The sequence below is a fragment of the Nerophis ophidion genome, linkage group LG15 (assembly GCF_033978795.1).
Source record: "Nerophis ophidion isolate RoL-2023_Sa linkage group LG15, RoL_Noph_v1.0, whole genome shotgun sequence".
NCBI lineage: Eukaryota > Metazoa > Chordata > Actinopteri > Syngnathiformes > Syngnathidae > Nerophis > Nerophis ophidion.
The window spans coordinates 6,676,996-6,697,062 of record NC_084625.1 but is presented as its reverse complement, the minus strand read 5'-3'; the positions used below and the strand labels follow the sequence as shown (position 1 = coordinate 6,697,062).

Sequence of the window (20,067 nt, the reverse complement as noted above, 5' to 3'; positions counted from 1 at the left end):
GGCCTCCACAACCTGTAGAAAGGGTGGTCCCCACAAGTCATGATCAAAAACTTGGTCCCCATTCCAAATTATAACCTGTGCGTGCGTGCGTGCGTGCGTGCGTGCGTGCGTGCGTGCGTGTGTGTGTGTGTGCGTGCGCATTTGCCAGCATGTTATCTGAGCCACAGGCTTCAAGTCAGCGGAAATGCACTTTCAGCCTCTAACCTGGAAATCGTGTGTGTGTGTGTGTGTGTGTGTGTGTGTGTGTGTGTGTGTGTGCGTGTGTGTGTGTGTGTGTGTGTGTGTGTGTGTGTGTGTGTGTGCGTGTGCGTGTGCGTGTGCGTGTGCGTTTGTTCTGGCAATGCCTACTTAATGGGAACATCGCTCCGTTTACACAGTCACCTTTAGGGGACCTCTGACGGTATGGGGACAAAAAACAGGTCCCCTAAAGGGAAACCTTTTAAAATGATTCTGAGGATCATGTCATATTTCATTTGAACTTTTTTTTTTTTAAATGGTCCTCAGTAGTCACGTACAAATTTGTGTGAATTATGCAGAATTATTGAAATTTGGTCCCCATGAACCATATTAACTGTTTTCCCCCAGGGTCCCCAGTAAGTATGATCAGCACATTACTTCATCAATCCAGAGATTTAAAGACGTGTATGAGCTAACTGGGCAGTGGACATTTTACCTCATTTTTTTTTATGCCCCCACAACCTGTAGAAAGGGTGGTCCCCACAAGTCATGATCAAAAACTTGGTCCCCATTCCAAATTATAACCTGTGCGTGCGTGCGTGCGTGTGTGTGTGTGTGCGTGCGCATTTGCCAGCATGTTATCTGAGCCACAGGCTTCAAGTCAGCGGAAATGCACTTTCAGCCTCTAACCTGGAAATCGTGTGTGTGTGTGTGTGTGTGTGTGTGTGTGTGTGTGTGTGCGTGTGCGTGTGTTCTGGCAATGCCTACTTAATGGGAACATCGCTTCGTTTACACACTCACCTTTAGGGGACCTCTGACGGTATGGGGACAAAAAACAGGTCCCCTAAAGGGAAACCTTTTAAAATGATTCTGAGGATCATGTCATATTTCATTTGAACTTTTTTTTTTTTAAATGGTCCTCAGTAGTCACGTACAAATTTGTGTGAATTATGCAGAATTATTTAAATTTGGTCCCCATGAACCATATTAACTGTTTTCCCCCAGGGTCCCCAGTAAGTATGATCAGCACATTACTTCATCAATCCAGAGATTTAAAGACGTGTATGAGCTAACAGGGCAGTGGCCATTTTACCTCATTTTTTTAGGCCTCCACAACCTGTAGAAAGGGTGGTCCCCACAAGTCATGAACAACACTTTGGTGTGTGTGTGTGTGTGTGTGTGTGTGTGTGTGTGTTGGATTATGTCTCTCCAGAGGTGTAAATTAAGGGGCGAGGTGGGGCTGGATTAGGGATTATCTCTGATGATCTTGTCGACCTTTTGTTGTTTATGAGCCGCCTCCAGATGTGTGATTCTTTCCATTCCCACACCCACAACCACACACACACACACACACACTGACGCCTACACACAAGGTGGAGGTGTGCATGATGATGGCTGTGCTGAGAGAATCCTGATTAGTGCGGCGGGGGAGTGTGTTTGTAGGTTAGAGAAAGATTGCAGGGGCTGAAGATAAGAGGATTAGGGTGGAATTAGTGTCATTCCCGCATTGCCGGGAGGAATAAATTCATATCGATTTTAATCAGAGAGAGAACAATCCTCAGCTGAAGCAGGCAGAGGAGGAGTGATGTGACACCTGGAAAGGCAGACCTTCCTGGGGATGATGAGGGAAGCAGCGGGACGACCTCCCAGGATGCGTCCGGAAGCGCGTCCGTCTCCGCTGTGAGATGCCTGCTGGCAGCGTCCCGCCATAGTCCACACGCGCAGGAGGCCCGACTGGGGAGACGTGGAGGCGCCTGGGGGAAGACGGGTGGATCTTTGTGGCGGCGGGCGCGAGAGGGATGCTGTGAAAGATGAAGGTGGACGTACTGACGTGTCTAACGGTGGCCGCCGCGAGCCTCGTCGCCATGGTGACCGGGGGCCGCAGCTCAGGGCGCAGGAGGCACAAGGAGGTCTTCCACGGGGAAAACAGCAAGTTCAAGTTTGGAGGGTGAGGACATCTGGGCACGCTTGATGACTGCTGGAGACCATTTATGGAGACATGTGTGTGTCTCTCTGTGTGTGTGTGTGTCCGTTTGTGTGTGTCCGTTTGTGTGTTTGTGTGTGTGTTTTGGGCAGACGGATCGACTACAAGTTGAAGAAGCAGGACAGCACCAAAACACTGCTGATAAAAAGTGAACAGCTGCTGAGGATTGAGGAGCACGACTTTGCCATGAGACCTGGCTTTGGAGGTCACGCACACACACACTCACACACTCATATATATTTATATATCCATCCATCCATCCATTTTCTACCGCTTATTCCCTTTTGGGGTCGCGGGGGTCACTGGCGCCTATCTCAGCTACAATCGGGCGGAAGGCGGGGTACACCCTGGGCAAGTCGCCACCTCATCGCAGGGCCTATATTTATATATATATACATATATGTATATACATGCATACGTGTGTATGTATATACAGTATATACGGACCATACACACACATATATATGTATATATATATATATATATATATATATATATATATATATATATATATATATATATATGTCTTGATTGGATTATCCAGAGAATAGTGCTCGATACCGTGGTAGAGCGCAATATGTATGTGTGGGAAAAATCACAAGACTACTTCATCTCTACAGAACTGTTTCATGAGGGGTTCCCTCAATCATCAGAAATCTCCTGATGATTGAGGGAACCCCTCATGAAACAGTTCTGTAGAGATGAAGTAGTCTTGGGATTTTTCCCACACCTACATATATATATATATATATATATATACATACATACATATATATATATATATATATATATGCAAACACACGTGTGTGTGTTTGTGTGTGTGTATCTACAGTATATATATGTGTGTAAATATATATATATATACACACACATATATAGGTGTGTCAGGTGTGTTGACAAAGTAAGAGATTGCAAACTTGTGAGTATGAACACTGAGAGGCACAAAAAAGTTAACTCCAATTTATCTTTAAATACAAAATATGACAAAAACAAACAGGTTTTCAAGGTGGCAGTAGCTGCATTTTAAGTAAATGTTTTATCCAGCTCTGCATGCGCTGTAAAATGCTGCTACTCTTTGTCTTACTCTTGTCAGCACTATTAATGCTGACTGGACACTTTGACTGCTAGAGATGTCCGATATTGTCCAACTCTTAATTACCGATACCGATATATACAGTCGTGGAATTAACACATTATTATGCCTAATTGAGTTGTGATGCTCTGCTGGATGCATTAAAGATTGTAACAAGGTTTCCCAAAATAAATCAACTCTAGTTATGGGAAAAAAATGCCAACATCGTACTGCCATATTTATTATTGAAGTCACAAAGTGCATTATTTTTTTAAACATGCCTCAAAACAGCAGCTTGGAATTTGGGACACGTTCTCCCTGAGAGAGCATGAGCAGGTTGAGGTGGGGGGTAGCGGAGGGTTTATAGTTTACTGTCCCGGAAGTTAGTGCTGCAAGGGGTTCTGGGTATTTGTCTTGTTGTGTTTATGTTGTGTTACGGTGCGGATGTCCTCCTGAAATTTGTTTGTCATTCTTGTTTGGTGTGGGTTCCCAGTGTGGCGCATATTTGTAACAGTGATAAAGTTGTTTATACGGCCACCCTCAGTGTGACCTGTATGGCTGTTGACCAAGTATGCTTGCATTCACTTGTGTGTGTGAAAAGCCGTAGATATTATGTGATTGGGCCGGCACACAAAGGCAGTGCCTTTAAGGTTTATTGGCGCTCTGTACTTCTCCCTACGTCCGTGTACCACTCCATACAGCGGCGTTTTAAAAAAGTCATACATTTTACTTTTTTTTAAAACCTATACCGATAATTTCCGATATTACATTTTAAAGCATTTATCGGCCGATAAATCTCTAATGCAGGGGTCTCAAACACGCGGGCCGCGGGTCAATTGCGTTATTTTGCGGCCCCCACTTTAATGTGAAAATTTAATGATGGTGCGGCCCGCGAGTTTTATATGAATGGCACTTTACAGCGTCATACTCGATTTTTCCAGGGGACAATTTTCAGTGGCCCTTCAGAGGTAATCAATCTCCCAAATTTCCCCCAAACAACAATATTAAGGAGTCACCGTGGAGGCGCTGCTTTTTGCGTCCTCTACAACCTGTACTACAACGTGCCAGCCCAGCCGCATGTTGTATTTGGCTTCTATAGACGCAATTAGCGACTGCAAGACATAGTTGATCAACAACCATACAGGTCACATTGAGGGTTGCCGTGTAAACAACTTTAACACTGTTACAAATATGCGCCACACTGTGGACCCACACCAAACAAGAATGACCAACACATTTTAGGAGAACATCTGCACCGTAACACAACATAAACACAATACGGAACAAATACCCAGAATCCCATGCAGCCCTAACGCTTCCGGGCTACAACATACACCCCCGCCCCCCTCCCCCAAACCTGCCCCCTATTGTAGCCCGGAAGAGTTAGGGCTGCATAGGTCTGCAGAAGCCTCATACAATATGTGACTGGGCTGGCACACTGTTTGTGTGGTGGAAAAGCGGACGAGACGACAAGTTGTACGGACGCTAAAGGCAGTGCCATCACAGCCTTCCCGTAATGTTGTTGTCCGGGCTAAAACCGGGAGAATGATTGCCTCCGGAGATTATCAGGGGGGGCACTGATATTCGGGTGTTTCCCGAAAAGATCGCGAGAGTTGGCAAGTATGTTGCCAGGGCGGGAAAGCCATTCAAAGAAGGTGAATTCATTAAAAACTGCATGTTAGATTTTTTTAAGAAATATCTTCTTGCGGCCCAGCTTCACCCAGTTTCTGCATCCAGTAGCCCCCAGGTAAATTGAGTTTGAGACCGCTGCTATGTATATATATATAAATACACATATATATGTATATAAATTCATATCGATTTTAATCAGATAAGATATATATATGTGTATTGATATGTATATCATATATATGTATATATACACATTAGAGATGCGTATATACATATATGCAGTAAATGTGTATTTATATACATATATATATGCATATATACACACATTAGAGATGTGTATATATATATATATATATATATATAAAGTACATGTGTATTTATATACTGTATGTCATTTCTGTATATACATGTGTATGTATATATGTATATGCATGTGTATGTATGTATATATATATGTACTACACGCACACACTAGTGTGACTATCCCGGAATGTTGAGGAACATTAGAATGACAATGACCAAGAAAAGGATGATGTACAAGCTGGTTGAATGGAGTTTTTTTTACTCTCTTTACATAAAATGAGAATGAGCGTATAAGTGATGACAATGTAAGAGATAATGAAACAGATGAGGTTGATACACACTGATATTACACGGTGATAGGATGGCACGACAATGAGGATGCACTGTAAGATGCATCCTCATGAGAGAGGAAAATTAAGATGTGCACTTTGACTTTTGGCCTAAAAACTGACGATGATGGTGACACAAACACGATGAGGGCAATGACAACCATGAGAAGGATGAAGATGATGTTTAAGCTGGCTGGATGACATTTCTTTACTCTCATGGCCTGACAATGAGAAGGAGGATGACAATGACAAAGATGAGAATGATGCACACCGTTTTGGGATGGTTGACTTGACCTGATAATGAGATTAAAGATACAAAAGTGACAAGTTGATGACAAAGATGAGGATACCCGGTGGTGGGATGATGGCACGTGTTGGCTCTCACGGCATGACAATGAGGGTGTGGGTTGGTGATACAAATGCCAGTGACAAAGGTGATGATGATGATGACCATGAGAATTGGAACGATGAGGACGATGTGGATCTTGACTCGTAGCCTGGCAATGAGGATACTAATAATGATAATGACACAAAGGTGATCATGGCAGTGAAAACCATGAGAATGACACACTGCTTTTTGGTTGGACAATAAGATGATGAAAACATGATCATGAAAGTGACGATGATGTACAAGTCAGTTGAATGGCATGTCTTGACTTCCATGGCCCGACAATGAGGATCATTATGATAATCATACAAATATGTCAGTGAAGAATATGATGTAGAGCAGGGGTTTCAAACTCAATTGACCTGGGGGCCACTGGATGCAGAAACTGGGTGAGGCTGGGCCGCAAGAAAAGATTTCTTTAAAAAATCTAACATGCACTTTTTCAATCAATCAATCAATCAATCAATCAATGTTTATTTATATAGCCCTAAATCACAAATGTCTCAAAGGACTGTACAAACCATTACAACTACAACATCCTCGGAAGAACCCACAAAAGGGCAAGGAAAACTCACACCCAGTGGGCAGGGATAATTCACATCCAGTGGGACGCCAGTGACAATGCTGACTGAGAAACCTTGGAGAGGACTTCAGATGTGGGCAACCCCAACCCCCCCCTCTAGGGCACCGAAAGCAATGGACGTCGAGTGGGTCTAACATGATACTGTGAAAGTTCAATCCATAGCCGCGAGAGTTCCGTTCAAAGCGGATCCAAGACAGCAGCGATAGTCCCGTCCACAGGAAACCATCCCAAGCGGAGGCGGATCAGCAGTGTAGAGATGTCCCCAACCGATACACAGGCGAGCGGTCCATCCTGGGTCTCGACTCTGGACAGCCAGTACTTCATCCATGGTCATCGGACCGGACATAGGAGAAAAAAGAAAAGAAGCGGCAGATCAACTGGTCCAAAAAGGAGGTCTATTTTTAATGAATTCACCTTCTTTGAATGGCTTTCCCGCCCTGGCAACATACTTGCCAACTCTCGCGATCTTTCCGGGAAACACCCGAATATCAGTGCCCCCCCTGACGATCTCCCGGGGCAATCTTTCTCCCAGGACGCTACCATATACAGCCCCCGCTACCCTCTAAACCCCCCCAAACCCCGCCCACCTCAACCTCCTCATGCTCTCTCAGGGAGACCATGTCCCAAATTCCAAGATGCTGTTTTGAGGCATGTTAAAAAATTAATACACTTTGTGACTTCAATAACAAATATGGCTGTGCCCCAGTGTCTCACGTACCCCTTGGCATACCTTCAAGTACCCCCATTTGAGAACCACTGACTTAGATGACCATTGTAACTAATTCGATGACCATAGTAACTAATTAGATGACCATAGTAACTAATTAGATGACCATAGTAACTAATTAGATGACCATAGTAACTAATTAGATGACCATAGTAACTAATTAGATGACCATAGTAACAAGTATTTCATGCAAAAGTGCAGATTCCAACCATTGAAAGACTTAGTATAGTTGAAGACTTACGGTCATCAAAAAACATGAGTGCACATCATGATGGCAGTTACACTTTCCATCTCAAATAACTAAAACAATTAATTGGGAATGTCCGGCGGGCCAGATTGAAAAGCTTAACGGACCACATGTGGCCCCCGGGCCTTAATTTGCCCAGATCTGCTCTAGATGATGATGACAGTGTGGATGAAGATGAGGGTGACGAGACTGATGCTCTGAGGATGGACGAGTTCTCTCATTCTCATCTCTCATTTGACCGACAAAGGCGGTTTCAATCCACAACCTCCCAACACTGACCCAGTTTGGACCAGCGTGTGTGTGAGAGCGTTATTGTAATACCACCACAGCCTTTGTGTGTGCATGTTGCTATTGTGTGTGCATGGGGGGGTCGTGTGCAATAATCTGGATTAAATTCCAGGTCGAAAAGCAGACGGAAACCAACTGACGTCGGAAATGTCCCACGCAGAGACACAAAAAGGGGTGTGCGTGTGTACAGAAAATAGACAATCTTTGATGTGTGGCAGTGGCAGGTCACCTTCAGAGTGGACTCTGGGATATGAGGGGCCGTTAGGGACATTATTCAGAATTACCTCTTACATACACTACTGAAATGCTCTCACATAAACAACTGAAATGTTTTTCTCTCGCACACAATACTGAAACACTCTTATACACACTACTGAAATGCTCTCACATACACTACTGAAATGCTCTCACATAAAAGTGTTTCAGTAGTGTGTGTGAGAGAAAAACATTTAAGTTTATGTGAAAGCATTTAAGTAGTGAATGTAAGAAGTAATTCTGAATAATGTCCCTAACGGCCTCTCATACGGGGAAACAAGATGTCCTCACAAACACTTCACATGTCCACAAAATTGAAAGTTATGTCCACCATTTCCGCCGCCGCCGTCGCCGCTTCAAATTGTTGACAGAGTGACCTGTCATTTTGTGACCAAGCACACACACACACACAGACACACACACTTTTTGTGCTTAATGTCATTCCACAAAACCACACGCTGTCCCAAAACCATGTGATTTTTTGTTATTTTATCACAACACCACATCAGACTTTGTGTGTGTGTGTGTGTGTGTGTGTTTTTGCAATGCTTACTTAATGGGGCCATCGCTCTGTTTACACAGTCACCTTTAGGGGACTTCTGACGGTATGGGGACAAAAAAAACAGGTCCCCTAAAGGGAAACCTTTTAAAAGGATAGTCAGATCCATTCTGAAGATGCCTAAGTGATAAGAGGACAGCTGTAGTGCTGTATTCTGAGGATCAAGTCCTATTTAATTTTAACTTATTTTTTTCAATGTTCCTCAGTAGTCACGTACAAATTTGTGTGAATTATGCAGAATTATTAAAATTTGGTCCCCATAAACCATATTAAGTATTTTTCCCCAGGGTTCCCAGTAAGTATGATCAGCACATGACTTCATCAATCCAGAGCAGGGGTGTCCAAACTTTTTTCACTGAGGGCCGCACACTGAAAATTCAAAGCAAGCGGGGGCCGTTTTGATATTTTTTATTTTAAAAAACAATACAATATATGTAAAAAAATATATACATTTTGGCCTCCACTCAGGCTTGATCCCGGGGACCCCAAAGGGTTTTGGTCAAAAAAATATTATGAATGTGTCATTATTCAGTATTATTATTTTATATTATTATTCACGTTTTAAATCTCTTATCAACATTAGGTCCGTCAATATAATGATTTTAAAGATTTAAGTTGTATGCTATTTTTGTCACAAAAAAAACGTTTTTTTTTATGGAAAAATCACAAAATATGCAATATTTTTATCCAATAATTTTTTTAAGTAGAATATTTCAGATTATGTAATGATTGGAGAATTAAAAAAGTCAATAACTCATAACACCATTGATTTTTATTAATTATTATTTTTTAAGAAATGACACTTAAAAACAAATCACACTAAAATTATTGGGGATCCAAAAGGGTTCTACTCATTAAAGTGTAAAAAAATATTATTTTTTTTACCGTTTACTTTTAACACAATAATCTCGAGATCAACTTCAAATCTATCTGTCAATTATAAGTTTTATAATTGTTTATGTTTTTTGTTAGTTTTTTTTAAGCCCTTCTTTAAAAAAAAATCGCTACATTTTCCCCCAAAAATATCTCAAAGTGGAAAATTTTACGTGACGTAATCGGAGCCTTGAATAGGTCAATAATTCAAAATGACATTGATTTTGATTCATTATTATTTTTTAAAGAAACAAACAGCCTGCATGGCAGCTTTGTGTTATTAGAGTAAACATTGCAACATTTTCTTGTTACATTTCACCCGTTTGCTCGTTTATATCCCTTTTTACGTTTTAAAAATTTTTCAACCGTATTTTTAAAATGTGCCGTGGGGCCGTTAAAAAATTACCTGCGGGCCGTACTTTGGACACCCCGGATCTAGAGATTTAAAGACGTTTATGAGCTAACTGGGCAGTGGCCATTTTACCTCTTTTTTTTTTTTTTTATGCCTCCACAACCTGTAGAAAGGGTGGTCCCCACAAGTCATGATCAACAACTTTGTGTGTGTGTGTGTGTGTGTGTGTGTGTGTGTGTGTGTGTGTGTGTGTGTGTGTGTGTGTACTGTAAAAACAACATTTGCCAAAACAAACATCTAAAATAGCTAAAAACTACAAGTGCTACGTTTTGGGAATTTTGATATTTCATGTTATAAAACCCTTACGTAAACGTCTTCTTAAAGTACGTATGATATTATGACAAATCTCTGGCAGGACACTTTCCTGCTCCAGCAACAACCTCGAAGTTTTACACCAAAATACAAGAAAACAATGTGCAGAAGTTTCCTTATCTTTTTTTTATAGGAATACTTACAACAGGAAGCGTCTCCATTCAACCAAAAGGAACTTTTGTGACCTGTAACCTGTTTTATAAAAAGGATTACACCAAATAATACATTGCGAGAATCGGCTTTAATCAAGTATCGATTCTGAATTGACTCGACACTTCGGGAATCGTAATGGGATCGACTTGTTAGGTGCTCAAAGATTCCCACATTTATTTTACACTGCCTTCAAAGCAGGGGTGTCCAAACTTTTTCCACTGAGGGCCACACACAGAAATATTAAGGCATGCAGGGGCCATTTTCATGTTTTTCATTTTCAAACCATAACAAAATATATGGATTATTTTTTTTTTACCTTTAGTGCTCCCGGGGGCCATAAAGGGTCTAAGTCACTAAAATTGTAAAAATAAGTCAAATTATTATTTGTTTTTTAATTATTTAACGCTTACAGTAATTCTCTACAATATATAAACTTCGGGTAGATATTATGCCTTTTTTGTCAGACAACTTTGTTTTTTTATAGTAAAACTGAAATATGCAGTATTTCCCCCACTGCCCAAAACATTCAGAAAGAAATGTTTGATGTGAAGTAATTACAGCCTTAAAAATATCAATAATGCAGGACACCATTGATTTTAATGTGACGTTTGGAGGGCATAGCCATGCCGGATTTGTTCTTCCAAGGATGCGTCGGGCAAGAACATAGCGTAAGTTAAGCAACAAATAATTGATTTCACTAATAAAAGGCTAAGAACAAAAATACTGGTGCTAGGCAGAAAAGGCAAACAAAAGGCGCCAGCATGGAAGCTAGGGATACTAACAGAAACACTAACACTTGGCACAAAGGCACAAAAAGGAAAACAAAACAACTAGTATGAGAACTAGGAATAAAATAAAGTGTAGCGCAAAAGCTAGCGAGTAGAGCATGGAAAGCAGTCGTCACTTGTTGCGTGAGAGCAAATTAGGAACCGAGAACGAAATAACAAAAGGGGCAGGCTTAAATAAGGAAGTAATCATGAGGAACAGGTGTCTGTCGAAAACAAGGGGCAGGTGAAAACTAATGAGGAACCATGGTAACAGACTAAACAAGGAACTAAGGCAAACATTGGCAGACTATAATACAAAATGGAACAAAACACGAATATGGAATGAACGGAGCAGCAGATGAAGAGAAGTGAAGTGAGTTATATTTATATAGCGCTTTTCTCTAGTGATTCAAAGCGCTTTACATAGTAAAAAACTAATATCTAAGTTACATTTAAACCAGTGCGGGTGGCACTGGGAGCAGGTGGGTAAAGTCTCTTGCCCAAGGACACAACGGCAGTGACTAGGATGGCCGAAGTGGGGATCGGACCTGGAACCCTCAAGTTGCTGGCACGGGCACTTTACCAATAATCCCCTCAGTTCCCCCCCAAAACGGATTAACTGGCTGGAATATAAAGACAATATAACATACATCCATAAATTTGGATGCATGTACAAAAGTGCATTTTATTTATCAGTACAGTCATGTATTTATTTATATTTGCACCTTATTGCTCTTTTATCCTGCACTACTATGAGCTAATGCAACAAAATGTTGTTCTTCATCTGTACTTTAAAGTTCGAATTTGAATGACAATAAAAGGAAGTCTAAGTTATAAGTCTGAAGTCTAGAAGTGGCTGGATCATAACATTTAATTCATTTATCTTTTTGAGTAATCTCAATGAAAAGATAAATAAAATCTCATTAAATATATTTGGGATCTAAAAGGTGCCCCACTCATAAAGTGATACATTTTTATTAGTTTTTTCTTAACTTAAGTTAAAAGATCAACTTCAGATATATCTGTCGATTTTACGTTAGAAATTTTATTTTGTTTGTTTTTTATGCTCTTTTGTCAAAGAAAACAATGTTTTGTGTGGTAACCACACAATATATGCAATATTTTCCCCATTAAACATTTTAAAGTGAAATAATTGGAGCCTTGAATAGGTCAATAATTTATTATTAGTGTTAGATAGATTTTTATTTTTTTGCGCAATGGCAAGAAAAATTAAGATAGACAAAGAAAAAAAACAGCCAACTTTTTCTAGTTAGCTTGCACCTCATTCCAAGTTTTTTCATGTTTTATTTTTATTTTTGCAATAGCATTTCCAGAAAGTGTGGAAACAATTAGCTGCGGGCTGCAAATGGCCCCCGGTCTACACTTTGGACACCCCTGCTTTAAAGGAAGGAAGGAAGGAACATTCTTGTCATTGCACAAGTACAAGAAAATGTCATTTTTCGCTCAAAGCCGTTCAAGATGAGGCAAACATTGACAAGAACGCAGATGGCGACCTCTAAGTGACCCCTCCCCTTTGTGATTGCATTGTGTGGCGTGCGTATGGATTGTGTAGGAGCCTGGCTGCAAACAATAATCATGTGACGGAGAAGCGTCAGTCAGTTGCATTCTGGGTGCTGGCGCTGGGCCGTTAAGTGACCCCCCCTGGCCAGGTGTTCGCCTTCTAAACAGGCTCGTCCGTCAGTTCAGGCGACGTTTTCAACAACGCGTGCGAAAGTTAACTTGTGATTTTTACTTGACGACGGACGGGAATGACAGTAATGAGGATGACGGATGGCGGGGAGATGGGATCTCGGTGTCAGGACGCCTTGATGGATGTTGGCCTCCTCGTCAACCCCGGCGACTAAAACATGCGACTCATCCCCACTTTGAGAAATTAGAGTCTGAATGTGGAAGAGAGGGCTTCACGGTGGAAGAGGGGTTAGTGCGTCTGCCTCACAATAAGAAGTTCCTGCAGTCCTGGGTTCAAATCCAGGCTCGGGATCTTTCTGTGTGGAGTTTGCATGTTCTCCCCGTGAATGCGTGGGTTCCCTCCGGGTACTCCGGCTTCCTCCCACCTCCAAAGACATGCACCTTGGGATAGGTTGATTGGCAACACTAAATGGTCCTTAGTGTGTGAATGTGAGTGTGAATGTTGGCTGTCTATCTGTGTTGGCCCTGCAATGAGGTGGCGACTTGTCCAGGGTGTACCCCGCCTTCCGCCCGATTGTAGCTGAGATAGGCGCCAGCGCCCCCCGCGACCCCGAAAGGGAATAAGCGGTAGGAAATGGATGGATGTGGAAGAGAAAGTACACATATCAAAGCAATCCCTGTAAGCCAGGGGGGTCCAAAGTGCGGCCCGGGGGCCCGTTATTTTTTAACGGCCCCACTGCACATTTTAAGAGTACAATTAAAAAAAAACTAAAAACATGAAAAGTGGTATAAAAGAGCAAACAGGTGAAATGTAACAAGAAATTGTTGCAATACTTACTTTTTCTTTAAAAAATAATAATGAATCAAAATCACTGGAAAAGGGTGCAGTGCCATCTCCGGGTTGGGGAGGAGACCCTGCCCCAAGTGGAGGAGTTCAAGTACCTAGGAGTCTTGTTCACGAGTGGGGGAAGAGTGGATGGTGAGATCGACAGGCGGATCGGTGCGGCGTCTTCGGTAATGCGGACGTTGTACCGATCCGTTGTGATGAAGAAGGAGCTGAGCCGGAAGGCAAAGCTCTCAATTTACCGGTCGATCTACGTTCCCATCCTCACCTATGGTCATGAGCTTTGGGTCATGACCGAAAGGATAAGATCACGGGTACAAGCGGCCCAAATGAGTTTCCTCCACCCTTAGAGATAGGGTGAGAAGCTCTGCCATCCGGGAGGAACTCAAAGTAATGCCGCTGCTCCTCCACATGGAGAGGAGCCAGATGAGGTGGTTCGGGCATCTGGTCCGGATGCCACCCGAACGCCTCCCGAGGGAGGTGTTTAGGGCACGTCCAACCGATAGGAGGCCACGGGGAAGACCCAGGACACATTGGGAAGACTATGTCTCCCGGCTGGCCTGGGAACGCCTCGGGATCCCCCGGGTAGAGCTAGACGAAGTGGCTGGGGAGAGGGAAGTCTGGGTTTCCCTGCTTAGGCTGCTGCCCCCGCGACCCGACCTCGGATAAGCGGAAGAAGATGGATGGATGGAATCAAAATCAATGTCATTTTGAATTATTGACCTATTCAAAGCTCCAATTACGTCACATGAAATATTCCACTTTGAAATATTTTTTCGGGAAAATGTTGCATATTTTGTGTTTTGCCATACACAAAAACTGAGCTGTTTTTTTTTTTTTTTTTAAAGAAGGGCCTAAAACAAACAAAAAAAATAAACAACAATAAAACTAATAATTGACAGATAGATCTTAAGTTGATCTCGGGATTATTGTGCTAAAAGTAAACGGTAAAAAAAAAAGAAATAATTTATTTTTTAACACTTTAATGCAGGCCAAAATTTAAAACTGAACAAAGCCGCGGGCCAAGGTTGAACAAATTAGACCCGCTCAACATCCATTGCTTTCCTCCTCTCCAAGGTTCTCATAGTCATCATTGTCACCGACGTCCCACTGGGTGTGAGTTTTTCCTTGCCCTTATGTGGGCCTACCGAGGATGTCGTAGTGGTTTGTGCAGCCCTTTGAGACACTAGTGATTTAGGGCTATATAAGTAAACATTGATTGATTGATTGAATAGGGACCCAAACAAGTTTTGCTTTGAATATTGAACAAGCAAGGCTTATATAACTTTATAGTCACATGCAAAATCCAGTTTCAAATTATAATAAATATCAATGGCATATCAAATAAAATTCTAATAAAAATTGGGGGGGCAGGGTTTGGTGGTAGCAGGGATGTATATTGTAGCGTCCCGGAAGAGTTAGTGCTGCAAGGGGTTATGGGTATTTCTTCTGTTGAGTTTATGTTGTGCTACGGTGCAAATGTTCTCCCAAAATGTGTTTGTCATTCTTGTTTGGTGTGGCTTCACAGTGTGGCACATATTTGTAAAAGTGTTAAAGTTGATTATATGGCCACCCTCAGTGTGACCCTTATTGCTGTTGATCAAGTATGCCTTGCAATCACTTGTGTGTGTTAAAGCCGCATATATTATGTGACTGGGCCGGCACGTTGTTTGTATGGCGGAAAAGCGGACGTGACGACAGGCTGTAGAGGATGCTAAAGGCAGTGCCTTCAAGGCACGCCCCCAGTATTGTTGTCCGGGTGGAAATCGGGAGAAATTCGGAAGAATGGTTGCCCCGGGAGATTTTCGGGAGGGTCACTGAACTTTGGGAGTCTCCCGGGAAAATTTGGAGGGTTGGCAAGTAAGAGTATCAGCGGGGAATGCAGTGTTACAGAGGCATCGCCGCTGTATAATACCAGCGGGACAGGTCTAATCTTAATTTGATATTACCTCAAGGGCCAAATTAAATTACATGGCGGGCCAGAGTTTGAGACCCATGCTTTAATGAGTAGGACACTTTTGGATCCCCAATTATTTTAGTGTGGTTTGTTTTTGAGTGTCATTGCTCAAAAAATAATAATCAAAATCCAAAATTAAGGCTCCAATTATTATATAATCTCAAATATTCCACCTAAAAAATGTTATTGGGTGAAAATATTGCATATTTTGTGTTTTTTCCATTTTTTTCCTAATGTTGATCTAGAGATTTAAAACTTGAATAAGAATGAAAATAATAATACTGAATAATGACACATTTTTAATATTTTTTTTTACCAAAACCCTTTGGGGTCCCCGGGATCATAACTGAGTGGAGGCCTAAATGTATATTTTTTATGCATATATTGCATTGGTTTTTAAAATGAAAATTATGAAAATGGCCCCCGCTTGCTCTGATTTTTCAGTATGCGGCCCTCAGTGGAAAAAGTTTGGACACCCCTGCTATAAGCCATGCTAATGTACCCTTAAATGCAGGGGTGTCCATTTGTATGCTAATTGTTCTCATGTGCTAACGTGCATTAGCATGTTTAATGCTAATACTGAAGCAAATTTTGAACAAATCCCAAAAGCAGTGAATTTGTCACGTTGTGTAAAATGCTAAAAAAAAACAGAATACAATGATTTGCAAATCCTTTTCAAACTATATTTAATTAAATAGACTGCAAAGATAAGATACCTAACGTTAACGGTATTTTCTGCAAATATTCACTCATTTAGTATTTGACGGCTGCGACATGTTTCAAATAAGCTGGCACAAGTGGCAAAAAAGACTGAGAAAGTTGAGGAATGCTCATCAAACACTTATTTGGAACATCCCAAGGGGAACAGGCTAACTGGGAATAGTTAGGGCGGTATAGCGGGGTTAGTAGAGCGGCTGTGCCAGCAACTTCAGAGTTGCTGGTTCGATCCCCGCTTGAGCCATCTTAGTCACTGCCATTGTGTCTTTGGGCAAGACACTTTACCTGCCTGCTCCCAATGCCAACCACAATGGTTTGAAAAAAGTAAATAACTTAGATATTGGGTTTCACGATGTAAAGCGCTTTGAGTCACTTGAGAAAAGTGCTATATAAATATAATTTACTTCACTCGTTATGATTGGGTATGAAAGCAGCTTCAGTCTATCACAAACAAGGACGGGGCGAGAGTCACCACTTTGTCAACAAATGCCTGAGCAAAATCGTCGAACAGTTTAAGAACAACATTTTTCAACCAGCTATTGCAAGGAATTTAGGGATTTCACCATCTACTCTCCGTAATATCATCAAAATGTTCAGAGAATCTGGAGAAATCACAGCGCGTAACATTGAATGCCTGTGACCTTGGATCCCTCAGGCGATCAAAAAGCGACATTGGTGTGTAAAGGATATCACCACATGGGCTCAGGAACATTTCAGAAAACCACTGTCAGTAACTACAACTTGTCGCTACATCTGTAAGTGCAAGTTAAAGCTCTACTATGCAAAGCCAAAGCCATTTATCAACAACACCCAGAAACGCCGCCAGCTTCACTAGGCCCGACGAGCTAATCTAAGATGGACTGATGCAAAGTGTAAAAGTCTTCTGTGGTCCGAAGAGTCCACATTTCAAATTGTTTTTTGAAACTGGCACTTTATTGTACACACTATAACATTTTTAATCCTTTTTTTTTGGACATATTTGGACAATATTATCGTACTGTGGCCTTAATTCAGTGATCATATCGTACCGTGACATTTTGAAACCTAGTTGAGGCTAAATGTTGTTTTCCTCTTTCAGAACATCCATCCATCTTCTACCGCTTATTCCGTTCAGGGACGCAGGGGGGCGCTGGAGCCTAGCTCAGCTACAATCGGGCGAAAGGCGGGGTACACCCTGGACAAGTCACCACTTCATCACAGCCTTTCAGCACATTTGGTGCAAATATCATACACAATGTTTTCGTCCGAAACGGGGAAAGAGTTACAATTCCGTCGACTCCATGTTAGTTTACAGCGAGCTGAGGGGAGATTTACGACATAAGTAAGAGAAAAGAAGGACTTGATTTGCTCAGCTTAAAGTCTCATTTAAGCATTTTTTTAAATTTGGTTATCAGAACCATAATTCCTCATATCGGCACAATAATTATATTTCCGATATTGATCGTCCATCCCTAACGATGACACAAAGCAGGCATTTTTTTCTTTAAAAAAAATCTATGTATTATAGAGATGTCCGATAATGGCTTTTTTACCGATATTCCGATATTGTCCGACTCTTAATTACCGATACAAATATCAACTGATACCGATATATGCAGTCGTGGAATTAACACATTATGATGCCTAATTTTGTTGTGATGCCCCGCTGCGATTTGTTTTAGTTTCCATGACAACTCATTAGTTTCACCTGTCATGTGTTCAGGACTCACGCACCTGTCAATAATCACGTCACTATTATTTAAGCCATAGTTGCCAGGGAGTCGGCCTGGCGACATCACCCTATATTCGCTCTTGATACACTCCTGATACCCCTGATACCATTGTTCGATGCTCGTTTTTTTCACGTCACAGTAAATGTTTTCGTTTTTATATCCATAGTTCTGCCTTTGTGCTAGTTTGTGTTTTCTTAGCCAAGTTTGTTATCAGCCTTGTGCGCGCCTTTTGTTTGTTCCTTTTTAAGTAAAAATTAAATAATTCCTTCACCTTCACGCCTTGTCCAGTCCAGTCGCTTTGCACCATGGGGAAAACAAACCGCTTCAAAGTCCAAGTCCTGACATAAACAATGTAACAAGGTTTTCCAAAATAAATCAACTCAAGTTATGGAACAAAAATGCCAACATGGCACTGCCATATTTATTTTTGAAGCCACAAAGTGCATAATTTTTTTTTAACATGCCTCAAAACAGCAGCTTGGAATTTGGGACATGCTCTTCTTGAGAGAGCATGAGGAGGTTGAGGTGGGAGGGGTTGGGGGGGTATATTGTAGCGTCCCGGAAGAGTTAGTGCTGCAAGGGATTATGGGTATTTGTTCCGTTTTGTGTTTATGTTGTGCTACGGTGCAGATGTTCTCCCGAAATGTGTTTGTCCTTCTTGTTTGGTGTGGGTTCACAGTGTGGCGCATATTTGTAACAGTGTTAAAGTTGTTAATACGGCCACCCTCGGTGTGATCTGTATGGCTGTTGACCAAGTATGCACGCATTCACTTGTGTGTGTGAAAACCATAGATATTATGTGCTTGGAGGCAGTGCCTTTAAGGATTATTGGCGCTCTGTACTTCTCCCTATGTCCGTGTACACAGCAGCGTTTTAAAAAGTCATAAGATTTACTTTTTTTTTTTTTTTAAACCGATACCGATCATTTTGAAACCAATACCCATAATTTTCAATATTACATTTTAAAGCATTTATCGGCCGATATTATCGGTTATTGCTAGTGTATCTGTATATATATATATATATATATATATATAAATATATATATATATATATATATATATATATTATATTATATTATATTATATATATATATATATATATGTAGGTGTGGGAAAAATCACAAGACTACTTCATCTCTACAGAACTGTTTCATGAAGGGTTCCCTCAATCATCAGGGGAAAAAAAATCTGATGATTGAGGGAACCCCTCATGAAACAGTTCTGTAGAGATGAAGTAGTCTTGTGATTTTTTCCCACACCTACATATTGCGCTCTACCACGGTATCAAGCACTATTCTCTGGATAATCCAATCAAGACATATATATATATATATACTGTATATAAATACAGTATATACGTGTATACATGTATATGTATGTATGTATGTATGTATGTGTGCTGCAAAGGGTTCTGGGTATTTGTTGTGTTGTGTTACAGAGCTGTTAATCTGTAATTAAGAGTTGAACAATATCGTCAAAAAAGCCATTATCGGACATCTGTAGCGGTCAGGGCTCAAAGTGCCCGGTCAGCATTAATAGCGCTGACAACAAAAGAGCAGCAGCATTTTACAGCGCATGCAGAGCGGGATAAAACATATCATACTTAAAATGCAGCCACTGCCATCTTGAAAACCTGTTTGCTTTTGGCATGTTGAAGAAAAGTCGGCGTTAACTTGTTTTTGTTCATACTCACGAGTTTGTAATCTCCCACTCTGTCAACACACCTGAAACCTTACGAGCCTCCCAGGCGGAGGGAAGAGTTTAGAAAGCGCGCACAAGTCAGGGCGTGACATGGGAAAAAGAAAGACAAGTGAGTCACCTGCTGGCTCACTTTTGTGGTTGTCGTGGCGACGGTTGCAGCGGGAGCTTTTCGCAGGGCTTCATTAGACAAAGTGTTTATTGAGCCGCTGTCATGCTGACGCTCAGGTGGATTTAACACACACATTGACACACGCACACACAATGTACGGCTGGATTTAACACACACATTGACACACGCACACACAATGTACGGCTGGATTTAACACACACATTGACACACGCATACACAATGTACGGCTGGATTTAACGCACACACAATGTACAGAGGCAGGATTTAACACACACATTGACACACGCACACAC

General features: G+C 41.5%; 1 protein-coding gene across 1 annotated transcript in view; it reads left to right on the top strand.

Moving 5' to 3' along the window:
* The window catches only part of LOC133569155 (gamma-aminobutyric acid receptor subunit rho-3), a 47,650-nt gene that overhangs the window by 8,476 nt on the left and 19,107 nt on the right, over nt 1-20,067 (top strand). Inside the window, exons 3-4 of the mRNA XM_061921338.1 lie at nt 1,740-2,125; nt 2,254-2,366. Coding sequence (XP_061777322.1) covers nt 1,989-2,125; nt 2,254-2,366 — 250 coding nt within the window. The 5' untranslated portion in view covers nt 1,740-1,988. The remainder of the gene's footprint in view (nt 1-1,739; nt 2,126-2,253; nt 2,367-20,067) is intronic.